The sequence below is a fragment of the Palaemon carinicauda genome, chromosome 23, assembly GCF_036898095.1.
Source record: "Palaemon carinicauda isolate YSFRI2023 chromosome 23, ASM3689809v2, whole genome shotgun sequence".
Lineage (NCBI taxonomy): Eukaryota > Metazoa > Arthropoda > Malacostraca > Decapoda > Palaemonidae > Palaemon > Palaemon carinicauda.
The window spans coordinates 36,082,503-36,096,986 of NC_090747.1; the positions used below are offsets into that span (position 1 = coordinate 36,082,503).

The 14,484-nt window shown below is 35.8% G+C and overlaps 2 protein-coding genes across 2 annotated transcripts in view; both read left to right on the forward strand.

Annotated features, from left to right (window-relative positions):
* Positions 1 to 2,330, forward strand: part of LOC137617537 (mucin-19-like) — an 11,869-nt gene extending 9,539 nt beyond the window's left edge. Inside the window, exon 5 of the mRNA XM_068347552.1 lies at positions 1,911 to 2,330. Coding sequence (XP_068203653.1) covers positions 1,911 to 2,330 — 420 coding nt within the window. The remainder of the gene's footprint in view (positions 1 to 1,910) is intronic.
* A 201-nt stretch (positions 2,331 to 2,531) lies between these two features.
* On the forward strand, positions 2,532 to 11,758 carry LOC137617538 (uncharacterized). Its single transcript, XM_068347553.1, has 3 exons — positions 2,532 to 2,806; positions 4,398 to 4,404; positions 11,339 to 11,758. The coding sequence occupies exons 1-3, from the start codon at positions 2,532 to 2,534 to the stop codon at positions 11,756 to 11,758; spliced, it is 702 nt and encodes a 233-aa protein (XP_068203654.1).
* The last annotated feature ends 2,726 nt before the right edge of the window (positions 11,759 to 14,484 follow it).

Sequence of the window (14,484 nt, forward strand, 5' to 3'; positions counted from 1 at the left end):
AAGGTTTTGATGGAGTGCACCGGCTAATTTTGTGGAGAGTTGAGCGTTATTATGGAGTCCCTCTTAAATATGTATATTTGATAAAGTCTGTTCAAGAGCAGAGCAAGTGCTTATTTGAGATTAGTGGAGTCCTATTAAGTGAATCTACAGTGAACAACAGTGGAGTACACCATGGGGATGTGTTGTCACCTATGTTGTTTATCTTCCTCATGGATTTTGTAATGCATAGAATTGATGAATATGGTAGCGAAGGATTGGACTGGATGGGTAACCTGACCTAGAGTATGCTTATGATGTTCTCCTTATTAACAGAACACCAAAATATTTGCAATATTTGCTTACAAGTATATATTGAAACATACATGAGATTAGGTTAAAGATTATTATTATTATTATTATTATTATTATTATTAGTAGTAGTAGTAGTAGTAGTAGTAGTAGTAGTAGTAGTAGTAGTAGTAGTAGTAGTAGTAGTAGTACTATTATTATTATTATTATTATTATTATTATTATTATTATTCGGGAGTAGACCCTCTTTTAAGCAGGTTTTATTAAAAGTGATTGCTGCCTCAGTGGCGTTAATTTTGTAATTAACTTTTTCTATTGTTCTTATTATCTTCTTCTCTTCATTTGAACAATCCGCCAGTAACTGGGAAAGGGACATATCAATAGGAAGGTGATGAAGACCATATCATTCACATTTTGTCTTTAATATATCACAACACATTGTAAAAGTACAGATAATATGTACAAAGTATAAAACAATATCACAATGTTAGTGCACACAAAGTAATGGTCACTTTTGTACAAAAATTATGAATTACGTGGAGTTAAGTTTAACACATCCTTCGACTCAACCGGTTTCGAGCAGTGAGAAGGTTTTCTGCTCATTGTCAAGAGTGAACTGAAATGCAGGTGTTGTTTTGATGGCTTATATACGGAGTCCTGCTTCGACATTCAATCTTCAGTGGTCGAGAACCGCCCTAGGGTGGAGACCATTAATCCTAGTGGGTGGTGGCCTCTTCCTCGCCGGGATGTTTGGTGGGATTATTGACTCTGGTTCTGTCAGGAGATAATCCATGTTTTGACCTTCGGCTATATCAGTCCTGTCATGGTTGTTATTGCCTGGACTATTGTTGGTGGTGGACCTTATACATGTTGGCAATAAGGTCCCTTCTTGCGTGGTGTTGAGGTTAGGTCTTTGTTGTTGACTATTTTTCACTATATGCTCCCTTGTTGTTTTGAAATTATTTTTTTGGAGGCAATGCATTTTTATTGCACCCTGTTGCACGTGGCAACATAATCTCTTAGAAAGACGCATCATCGTCATCCCGATGTAGGTGCCAGGACATTCCTTTACAAGGCATTTATATCGGTACACTACGTTCGTCTTCTTCAAGTCATCTTGCATGGTAGAGGCAGGGTTGTTTTTCATTATCAAGTCTCGTGTTTTTGCTGATTGGTAATAAATAATGAGGTTGATTTCAGTATCCTTTGCCGTGGCAAAAACGTTGTTTTTTATTATATTTTTCATAGTCTTATAGTTTCATAAGAATTATTTTGACTGAATGGACGAAGGAGAATGTTTGTAATGATGGAGGAGTAAAAGGTTGACGTAGAAGAAATTTAATGATGGCAGAAATTATAAATTATTGCAATGAGTAGTAATTGAAAAATGTATACTATAACAGACTACAGAAATATAAGAAAGTATAAAGCTAACTAACTAAGAGGGAGTAATATAAGGAATAAAATGAAGATATTGTGAAACAGAAGTAAAAAAAAAAAATGCCCTTTGCTGTTAATAAAAGAAAAAAAAATATTATACCAGATATACGATTTTATGCTCTTAAACACAATAAAGTAGTATGTCTTTACACTAGCTTCATTTAGTGTGACTCTTCGTCCAGGATAGTTTGCCCTTAACAGTTGGTCCCTGGATAGTTGTCCCTTGCATAGTTGGTCTCCGGGCAGGTGGCCCTTACACATTTTGTCCCAAGACAGCTGGGCCTTGCACAGTTGGTGTCCAGGCAATTGGCCCTTGCACAGTTGGTCACCAGATAGTTGGCCCTTGCACAGTTGGTCCCTGGATAGTTGGCCCTTGCACAGCTGGTCCCCCGGCAGTTGGCCCTTGCACAGTTGGTCCTCAGATAGTTGGTCCTTGCAAAGTTGGTAACCGGGCAGTTGGCCATTGCACAGATGGGCCACGGACAGCTGTACCTTGCCCAATTGGTCTCCAAGCTGATGGCCCTTACACAACTGGTCCCAGGACACTTGGTACTTGCACAGTTGGTCCCCGGGAAATTTGCTTTTGCAGAGTTGGTCCCTAGATAATTAGCCCTTGCACAGTTGGTTCCCGGGCTAGAGTATGCTCAGTTGGTCCCGGAATAGCTGACCCTTGCATAGTTGGTCCCCTGGCAGTTGGCCCTTTCATAGTTGGTCCCAAGATACTTGGCCCTTGCACAGTTGGTCTCCGGACAGTTGACTGTTGCACAGTTGGTCCCTAGATTGGACATTGCACAGTTGGTCCCATGGCAGTTGACTCTTGCACAGTTGGTACACGGACAGTTGGCCCTTACACAGTTGGTTACCGGCCCGTTGGCCCTTGCACAGTTGGTCCCTGGCAGTTGGCCCTTGCACAGTTGGTCCCCACACAGATGGCCGTTGCACAGTTGATTCCCGGGCCTTGCTCAGTTTGTCTTCAAACAATTGTCCCTTACACAGTTGGTCCCTTGGCCGTCCCTTGCACAGTCCATGGACAGTTGGCTCTTGCACAGTTGGTCCCCGGACAATTGGCCATTGGAAAGTAGGTCCCCGAGTAGTTGGCCCTTGTAGAATTGGACCCCTGGCAGCTGGTCTCCTGACAGTTCATCAAATGGAACTTTTTTTCCAACGGCCATTTTGTCGAGATGATATGAAAATTGATAATATTAACAGTCAAGCGGGTAATAATAGACCAACTTATGATTTGTTAAAATGAGTGATATTCGTCTGATTCTAAATAAATCAAACATCATTATAATACCAACAGACGTTAATCTCAATTTATTGAAGAAAAGTATAAACTGAAAACCATTAACTATATTCATCCATGCTCTCCTTGGAGAAAGTCATAAAATTCCACATGCGTACTGCATTACGAAATTTATAAATAAAGAGACATATGGTACGATATTTTCTAAACTAAAAGACAAGCGTGCTATGGACTCTAGTTTAATAACTGTTAATTTTGAAAAAAGAGGCAACTTTGGTAAATTCTTTTGGAAACTATTCACATATGTGGCCTACAAAATTGGTATGATGAGCCAAGGATTAAAAAAAAAAGAAAAAAAAAGAAGAAAAATAACCACTGCCTTTCGTTGCAAGGGAGGATGTTATTGAGTTTTTTTTCTGAATTTATTGGTTCATTAGACAAGGAAACAAATGACGTCGTTGGAGAATTCTCAGCTTCTTTGAGACTACTTTAGCTAGGTGTTTCACAGAGGGGAAGGCGACAACTCCCACAATTTGATACTTCCTTATGGAACGGATCAGAAAAGACATTGCTAGGAACACATAGCACAAAATTATCATGTTGAAGTATGGAACCCCATATATCAACTATGAATGGCAGTCGTTCATACAAATTTATCTCACGTTATGACCAAACTCAGAAAAGAGAAAGGTTTGGGAGTTAACAATACAACATAATTTATCCGGTAATATGTATTGAATTAAAAAGGAAAATATGCAAGTGTTCATGAAAGGCTAATAAAAAATCACAGAGGATTATGAAAACTTAGATCACAGTACTTAAAATTCCTTGCACATTATTTTTAAATGGACATCAATTACCAAAACATATTTTATTCCATTTTATTCAAGTGATTAGCTGCTTCATTGTTAAAAATATAATTTTTTTATATGAAAATACTCTTTAAACCAAACCTTCCGTCGGTAAAACGGGTGTTGGATGAACTGTCAGTTAGATTAACCGTCAGTTGACTAAATGTCCGGAGACCAACTGGCTAGGGACGGAAGGTTCGGTCACGGAATCTCATACATTCAGTTGTTACAATCTTTCATTTCTCTCATTAATGAACACCTCTTACAAAGCCTTCAAGATAATATATCTAAAGACAAAAAGAAAACGAATATAAACACGCAGTACTGTATTTAGGTCTTAATGCACTCCAACACTCATAGAAAAAGAATACATGAAATGATACATTTGAGTGCTTTAGGGTGTCACATATGCCATATAGTCTAAATTATGCCCTACAATTAACCTCGGCCAAGATTCTGTATTGCAGCAATGGGTCTACAGCCAAGTCAAAGGGAACTTCAATACCCCTTCACAAATATTTAACATACCTAAAACAAATACTAGGCTAAATACAATAAAAATTACCCAACAGATATAAGGTTAGTAAAGTGAATTTGACATCAAGATTAATCAGTAGTTGTACAATTGCCCACAGGAATTCATTGCTCACACATCTTACTCTGAAGGAATGCACCCTGGCACACCCTAAATGATCAGTATGCACAGCCATTAAAAGGAGAGCTGTCCAAGGAGACCTGACAGTGGTGCTCGAGATTAAACACAAGAACTATATGTGAAGAAAGCATGTGACAGGGTGCACTTTCTCAGAGTGAAGTTTGCCAGGAATTCGTGCGACCAACTGTATATCGGGAAAACTTTTAACCTTTGCTCTGGCATGTCTGGCTGATAATATATTTTGGAATTGGTGCTCTCTCTCTCTCTCTCTCTCTCTCTCTCTCTCTCTCTCTCTCTCTCTCTCTCTCTCTCTCTCACAAACACACACGCAAACACAGACAGACATTTGATATGACCCAGGCTACTTCTTAAAGTTCCCCGGGCACTTTTCAATTTGATTTCATGAATTGTCATGAAATTCACAAGAAAAATCTTATTTTTATATTATTATTCTAACATAAGACATGGATTTTCCTATGTCAGTTACAAATCTGTGTACAGTATATGCCCGTACTCATAAACCATATCGTTCAGACAAGGAAATAATTCAGATTGATAGCTTCCTCATATTACACTTCTGCTAGAAGCATCGGTGGTTCTGTTACCTGAATTGTTGTAGCTGGTGGAAGAAGATAAGAGTGGACTTGTAGGAGATAGTTTGGAGTTACGGAAAAGATCAGGAATTGGTTTGTATTATGAAGGATATATTTCGGTTGATATATTGAAAAAAGGAAATAGAACTACAATATGTTGAGATAACTTTTAATGGACAATCGTGAGTAAACTATCATGTTATCACAAATTTTATTAAGGAGGCTGTTATGAAAAACAAATGATATATTACTTATAATCCACTACTTCCACTTAGGTTTTTTCCAAAAAAAAAAAATGTGCAGTTTATATTTAGCCTGTGGTTCCATGATTACTCAAAATCAGTCTATCATTCAATAAAAATAAGAGAGAGAATAATTATGATTGAGGACAAATAAGCTAATCAACATATATTGGAGTCTATGTTATCCAATTAAGAACTCCATTACATAAGCAATTCATAATATGCACCTGACCTTCTCTCTTTGATATCGAAGAGAACATTATAGTTTTATCATTATTCTTTAATATTAGGTTCTTTACCATAATACCACGCTGAGTCAGATGGATAGAAATCATTAATATATTACATCTGTTATCACGTCCTGTTGATGTATCGTGTGAGATTATGATTATGATATCGCCTATAATGGTTGACATTCTAGTTATTACGATAAACACAATGAAATATTACGATAAAATATTCATAAAATATGATCTTCACTATCGCAATGAAAGTGAGTGACCTTATTTGAAATGTAATTTTCTCTTCGAAGATATCTCACCCAGCCTGTAGCCCAGTCATTCCCTAAAGATAGATTTCGGAGCAAGGGTGAGGTGGGGGGAAGCAGCTGATATTTTCGAGGGTGGGGTCATTAATTCCTAAACCAAGAAATATATTTTGATGAACTTTTAGCGGATTTTCTATATATATATATATATATATATATATATATATATATATATATATATATATATATGTATGTATATATAGATATATAAATATATATATATATATATATATATATATATATATATATATATATATATATATATATATATATATATATATATATATATATATATATATATATATATGTATATATATATATATATATATATATATATATATATATATATATATATGTATATATATATATATATATATATATATATATATATATATATATATACATATGTATATATACACACACACATATATATATATATATATATATATATATATATATATATATATATATATATATATATATATATATATATATATATATATATATATATATATATATATATATATATATATATATATATATATATGTATATATATATATATATATATATATATATATATATGTATATATATATATATATATATATATATATATATATATATATATATATATATATATATATATATATATATATATATATGTTCCTGCAAATTTTCATATTCATACTAGCTATAGGCATGGTCTGGCTATCGCTTTTATTCGTAAGTGACTACATTTAGCTAAAAAAATCAGTGAGGAGGAACAAACTGCTCCTAGAGTGTTATAGATATCCAAATGATTTTCACAGGATAAACAGCTGTTATGTGTACTACGTTCATACAATTTTTTGTAATGATACTTGCCATGGAAAAGTCCCAATAGCCATTTTTCGATAACCACCAGAGGCTGATTTTTTAAGAGCCGTAAATTACTCGTAATTTACTTCACATACCCAAATAAAATTTACAGGGATTTATGAGATGAATATTTACTTTGTCCATTCCAATATTCATGTTGATATCTGCTATAAAGGAGCCACAACAAACGTTCATTTTGGAATGGATTGAAGGGTTATTTTTGACGGTGAAGTAAATTGTTCCTAGAATATTTCACAAATCCAAATGAAAATTTCAGGGATTGATGTGAAACATAGTTTTTCGATTCCTAACAAATTCCATGGTAATATCGACAATTCAAAACACAATCAACGAGACACAATCCCGATCTCATAAACAATAATCATCCTGGGTGGCACTTATTATTATTATTATTATTATTATTATTATTATTATTATTATTATTATTATTATTATTATTATTATTATTATTATTATTATTATTATTATTATTTTATTTTTTTCAATAATTATATTTTCAATTGATCATACAAAGACCACGCTATTGTCTTAGTGCATCATCATGTACTACCTTTCTCATGTTTAAAATCTCCAACGAAAGTTATGTAACTGGTACTGTAGACATTCATTTGAGAGTTTTCTATTTATCCTAATAGGTCTTTGTTTTCTAGAAAAATTAAAGCTCTTATCGTGGCTTGATTATCTAGCTCCACACAAATCTCAATAGTGATTAATATGTTTTCCTTAATTAGTAATAGACATTTTTTAATCTTGTGTTTAAAAATTTATGGTAAATTTTTGGTAACAATATTTCTCTAATGTTGGAATTAAGGTAATTTTTTGTTTATGTTTTTCAAAATGATCCCTAACCGTGAATCCTTCATCAAACATTTCTTTCATAGTCACTTGTTATTTCATAAAAGTTAAAAAAAAAAAAAAGCCCACAGATCGACCCATTTCGGAAAACATACCAATAGAGATTTATTCCAACCATCATAAGTTATAAATATATGCATGAAAGACTATGATGGCTTTAAACTGCACATCGCTAAAGATGATTCATTTTACCACTCACGTTGGACATGTGTTTCTGGCTCACAATGAGAGGCTCTTCTGTTTTGACAGGCATGAGAGGTAATTTGAATAGGGAAAGAAGGCAAGTCTAATACTTTGAATGGTTTGGGGCATCTATGATTTCTTCTCAGTCTTATTTCGAAGCAGTTCATCAGTGGGGGTCTTGATTTCATGACTTTCTACTATACAATTTATTTCTTGAATTCCCAATGTGAGGGGGGAATACTGCAATTTTGATTTCCTCAACACTTGACCGAAAGGATTTCCACTAAGCAAATAGATCGTTAGACGAATGATACTAGTCGATTCCACTATGGACAAAAGGTAATAGCTGTCCTTTTATGTAAATACTCTATTATTGAAAGCATAGAAAAGACCGAGCTACCTTCACCAACGCAAATCCGACCGCACCACCACCCCACACAAAAAACACCGAATTATTAACATGAAAAAAAAGCCTGTTGTTCCTCAAACCATGTCCGTTTGTGTTTCGTCTATCTTTTTGCAATGTATAATTCATGAAAAGGAGAATATGTTTATGTTTTCTCATAAGAACTGATCTCTTTCTCTTAGGAAGAAAAATCTCCACTTTTATGATAAAACAATAGAAAAATATGCAACATATACCGAATTATATAAAACTTACGTTATCTGTTTTGATTGATATTCGGGTATAAGATCCCCCCCCCCCCTCTCTCTCTCTCTCTCTCTCTCTCTCTCTCTCTCTCTCTCTCTCTCTCTCTCTCTCTCTCTCTCTCTCTCTCTCTTGATTTTATAGGGAACATCGCTTTACGTAGCTACAAAACTACTTTGAGTTTTGCTGGTTAGCTTTTCGGATGAAAAATAGTTAAGAAGTGTTTACAATTATCTTTGAATTTCCTGAGCCAACCGGTTTACTCCCGTCCATATTATATCATGAAATTTACTCACTGGCGATTACAGAAATACCCTGATCATTGTGTCACACATGTTTTTTTTTTTTTTTTTTTTTTTTCAATCTCTATGGGAACAAATAAGGAATAGCATACCACCATGAAAAGGAGATGGGTCTTTTGTAACACCAGAAGGTAAAGAAAGGCAATGTTGGATGAAACACTTTAGTAAGGTCAGAAATAGGAGATATGAAGGGAATAATTTGATTGATATACCTGAAGCTGAGGGGTACCTAGATGTCCTTATAAAGGAATTCATTGTTTGAAGTCAAATTTATAATTGAAATACTCAAGAAATGGAAAGCACCCAGATACGATGGAATAACTGCCGAGATGATATTGGCCGAAAATAAAGTGACTCCCAGAATACTTATAAGATAATTTTATAAAAAAAAAAAGAGGTGTGAAGAGGCAAAACATGATGGATGGGAGTTTGGAGTGTTAGTGAAAATTGCCCCCCCCCCCCCATCCCTCAAAAAGGGGAGATCTGACTGATTGCAAAAATTACAGAAGCATTACACTTACATCAATTGTCATGAAATTTTTGGTATGGTTATTCTAAGAAGACTAGAGAAAAATATTGATGGAAAAGTGAGATAAACAAGCAGGATTTAGAAAAGGTAAAAGTTGTGCTGCCCAACTTTTAATTTTAAGATATGCTGTACAACGTGTAGAGTATAGAAATCAACTATTGATGGCATTTGTGGACTTTGAAAAAGGTTTTGATGGAGTGCACCGGCTAATTTTGTGGAGAGTTGAGCGTTATTATGGAGTCCCTCTTAAATATGTATATTTGATAAAGTCTGTTCAAGAGCAGAGCAAGTGCTTATTTGAGATTAGTGGAGTCCTATTAAGTGAATCTACAGTGAACAACAGTGGAGTACACCATGGGGATGTGTTGTCACCTATGTTGTTTATCTTCCTCATGGATTTTGTAATGCATAGAATTGATGAATATGGTAGCGAAGGATTGGACTGGATGGGTAACCTGACCTAGAGTATGCTTATGATGTTCTCCTTATTAACAGAACACCAAAATATTTGCAATATTTGCTTACAAGTATATATTGAAACATACATGAGATTAGGTTAAAGATTATTATTATTATTATTATTATTATTATTATTATTATTAGTAGTAGTAGTAGTAGTAGTAGTAGTAGTAGTAGTAGTAGTAGTATTATTATTATTATTATTATTATTATTATTATTATTATTATTATTCGGGAGTAGACCCTCTTTTAAGCAGGTTTTATTAAAAGTGATTGCTGCCTCAGTGGCGTTAATTTTGTAATTAACTTTTTCTATTGTTCTTATTATCTTCTTCTCTTCATTTGAACAATCCGCCAGTAACTGGGAAAGGGACATATCAATAGGAAGGTGATGAAGACCATATCATTCACATTTTGTCTTTAATATATCACAACACATTGTAAAAGTACAGATAATATGTACAAAGTATAAAACAATATCACAATGTTAGTGCACACAAAGTAATGGTCACTTTTGTACAAAAATTATGAATTACGTGGAGTTAAGTTTAACACATCCTTCGACTCAACCGGTTTCGAGCAGTGAGAAGGTTTTCTGCTCATTGTCAAGAGTGAACTGAAATGCAGGTGTTGTTTTGATGGCTTATATACGGAGTCCTGCTTCGACATTCAATCTTCAGTGGTCGAGAACCGCCCTAGGGTGGAGACCATTAATCCTAGTGGGTGGTGGCCTCTTCCTCGCCGGGATGTTTGGTGGGATTATTGACTCTGGTTCTGTCAGGAGATAATCCATGTTTTGACCTTCGGCTATATCAGTCCTGTCATGGTTGTTATTGCCTGGACTATTGTTGGTGGTGGACCTTATACATGTTGGCAATAAGGTCCCTTCTTGCGTGGTGTTGAGGTTAGGTCTTTGTTGTTGACTATTTTTCACTATATGCTCCCTTGTTGTTTTGAAATTATTTTTTTGGAGGCAATGCATTTTTATTGCACCCTGTTGCACGTGGCAACATAATCTCTTAGAAAGACGCATCATCGTCATCCCGATGTAGGTGCCAGGACATTCCTTTACAAGGCATTTATATCGGTACACTACGTTCGTCTTCTTCAAGTCATCTTGCATGGTAGAGGCAGGGTTGTTTTTCATTATCAAGTCTCGTGTTTTTGCTGATTGGTAATAAATAATGAGGTTGATTTCAGTATCCTTTGCCGTGGCAAAAACGTTGTTTTTTATTATATTTTTCATAGTCTTATAGTTTCATAAGAATTATTTTGACTGAATGGACGAAGGAGAATGTTTGTAATGATGGAGGAGTAAAAGGTTGACGTAGAAGAAATTTAATGATGGCAGAAATTATAAATTATTGCAATGAGTAGTAATTGAAAAATGTATACTATAACAGACTACAGAAATATAAGAAAGTATAAAGCTAACTAACTAAGAGGGAGTAATATAAGGAATAAAATGAAGATATTGTGAAACAGAAGTAAAAAAAAAAATGCCCTTTGCTGTTAATAAAAGAAAAAAAAATATTATACCAGATATACGATTTTATGCTCTTAAACACAATAAAGTAGTATGTCTTTACACTAGCTTCATTTAGTGTGACTCTTCGTCCAGGATAGTTTGCCCTTAACAGTTGGTCCCTGGATAGTTGTCCCTTGCATAGTTGGTCTCCGGGCAGGTGGCCCTTACACATTTTGTCCCAAGACAGCTGGGCCTTGCACAGTTGGTGTCCAGGCAATTGGCCCTTGCACAGTTGGTCACCAGATAGTTGGCCCTTGCACAGTTGGTCCCTGGATAGTTGGCCCTTGCACAGCTGGTCCCCCGGCAGTTGGCCCTTGCACAGTTGGTCCTCAGATAGTTGGTCCTTGCAAAGTTGGTAACCGGGCAGTTGGCCATTGCACAGATGGGCCACGGACAGCTGTACCTTGCCCAATTGGTCTCCAAGCTGATGGCCCTTACACAACTGGTCCCAGGACACTTGGTACTTGCACAGTTGGTCCCCGGGAAATTTGCTTTTGCAGAGTTGGTCCCTAGATAATTAGCCCTTGCACAGTTGGTTCCCGGGCTAGAGTATGCTCAGTTGGTCCCGGAATAGCTGACCCTTGCATAGTTGGTCCCCTGGCAGTTGGCCCTTTCATAGTTGGTCCCAAGATACTTGGCCCTTGCACAGTTGGTCTCCGGACAGTTGACTGTTGCACAGTTGGTCCCTAGATTGGACATTGCACAGTTGGTCCCATGGCAGTTGACTCTTGCACAGTTGGTACACGGACAGTTGGCCCTTACACAGTTGGTTACCGGCCCGTTGGCCCTTGCACAGTTGGTCCCTGGCAGTTGGCCCTTGCACAGTTGGTCCCCACACAGATGGCCGTTGCACAGTTGATTCCCGGGCCTTGCTCAGTTTGTCTTCAAACAATTGTCCCTTACACAGTTGGTCCCTTGGCCGTCCCTTGCACAGTCCATGGACAGTTGGCTCTTGCACAGTTGGTCCCCGGACAATTGGCCATTGGAAAGTAGGTCCCCGAGTAGTTGGCCCTTGTAGAATTGGACCCCTGGCAGCTGGTCTCCTGACAGGTCATCAAATGGAACTTTTTTTCCAACGGCCATTTTGTCGAGATGATATGAAAATTGATAATATTAACAGTCAAGCGGGTAATAATAGACCAACTTATGATTTGTTAAAATGAGTGATATTCGTCTGATTCTAAATAAATCAAACATCATTATAATACCAACAGACGTTAATCTCAATTTATTGAAGAAAAGTATAAACTGAAAACCATTAACTATATTCATCCATGCTCTCCTTGGAGAAAGTCATAAAATTCCACATGCGTACTGCATTACGAAATTTATAAATAAAGAGACATATGGTACGATATTTTCTAAACTAAAAGACAAGCGTGCTATGGACTCTAGTTTAATAACTGTTAATTTTGAAAAAAGAGGCAACTTTGGTAAATTCTTTTGGAAACTATTCACATATGTGGCCTACAAAATTGGTATGATGAGCCAAGGATTAAAAAAAAAAGAAAAAAAAAGAAGAAAAATACACCACTGCCTTTCGTTGCAAGGGAGGATGTTATTGAGTTTTTTTTTCTGAATTTATTGGTTCATGAGACAAGGAAACAAATGACGTCGTTGGAGAATTCTCAGCTTCTTTGAGACTACTTTAGCTAGGTGTTTCAAAGAGGGGAAGGCGACAACTCCCACAATTTGATACTTCCTTATGGAACGGATCAGAAAAGACATTGCTAGGAACACATAGCACAAAATTATCATGTTGAAGTATGGAACCCCATATATCAACTATGAATGGCAGTCGTTCACACAAATTTATCTCACGTTATGACCAAACTAAGAAAAGAGAAAGGATTGGGAGTTAACAATACAACATAATTTATCCGGTAATATGTATTGAATTAAAAAGGAAAATATGCAAGTGTTCATGAAAGGCTAATAAAAAATCACAGAGGATTATGAAAACTTAGATCACAGTACTTAAAATTCCTTGCACATTATTTTTAAATGGACATCAATTACCAAAACATATTTTATTCCATTTTATTCAAGTGATTAGCTGCTTCATTGTTAAAAATATAATTTTTTTATATGAAAATACTCTTTAAACCAAACCTTCCGTCGGTAAAACGGGTGTTGGATGAACTGTCAGTTAGATTAACCGTCAGTTGACTAAATGTCCGGAGACCAACTGGCTAGGGACGGAAGGTTCGGTCACGGAATCTCATACATTCAGTTGTTACAATCTTTCATTTCTCTCATTAATGAACACCTCTTACAAAGCCTTCAAGATAATATATCTAAAGACAAAAAGAAAACGAATATAAACACGCAGTACTGTATTTAGGTCTTAATGCACTCCAACACTCATAGAAAAAGAATACATGAAATGATACATTTGAGTGCTTTAGGGTGTCACATATGCCATATAGTCTAAATTATGCCCTACAATTAACCTCGGCCAAGATTCTGTATTGCAGCAATGGGTCTACAGCCAAGTCAAAGGGAACTTCAATACCCCTTCACAAATATTTAACATACCTAAAACAAATACTAGGCTAAATACAATAAAAATTACCCAACAGATATAAGGTTAGTAAAGTGAATTTGACATCAAGATTAATCAGTAGTTGTACAATTGCCCACAGGAATTCATTGCTCACACATCTTACTCTGAAGGAATGCACCCTGGCACACCCTAAATGATCAGTATGCACAGCCATTAAAAGGAGAGCTGTCCAAGGAGACCTGACAGTGGTGCTCGAGATTAAACACAAGAACTATATGTGAAGAAAGCATGTGACAGGGTGCACTTTCTCAGAGTGAAGTTTGCCAGGAATTCGTGCGACCAACTGTATATCGGGAAAACTTTTAACCTTTGCTCTGGCATGTCTGGCTGATAATATATTTTGGAATTGGTGCTCTCTCTCTCTCTCTCTCTCTCTCTCTCTCTCTCTCTCTCTCTCTCTCTCTCTCTCTCTCTCTCTCTCTCTCACAAACACACACGCAAACACAGACAGACATTTGATATGACCCAGGCTACTTCTTAAAGTTCCCCGGGCACTTTTCAATTTGATTTCATGAATTGTCATGAAATTCACAAGAAAAATCTTATTTTTATATTATTATTCTAACATAAGACATGGATTTTCCTATGTCAGTTACAAATCTGTGTACAGTATATGCCCGTACTCATAAACCATATCGTTCAGACAAGGAAATAATTCAGATTGATAGCTTCC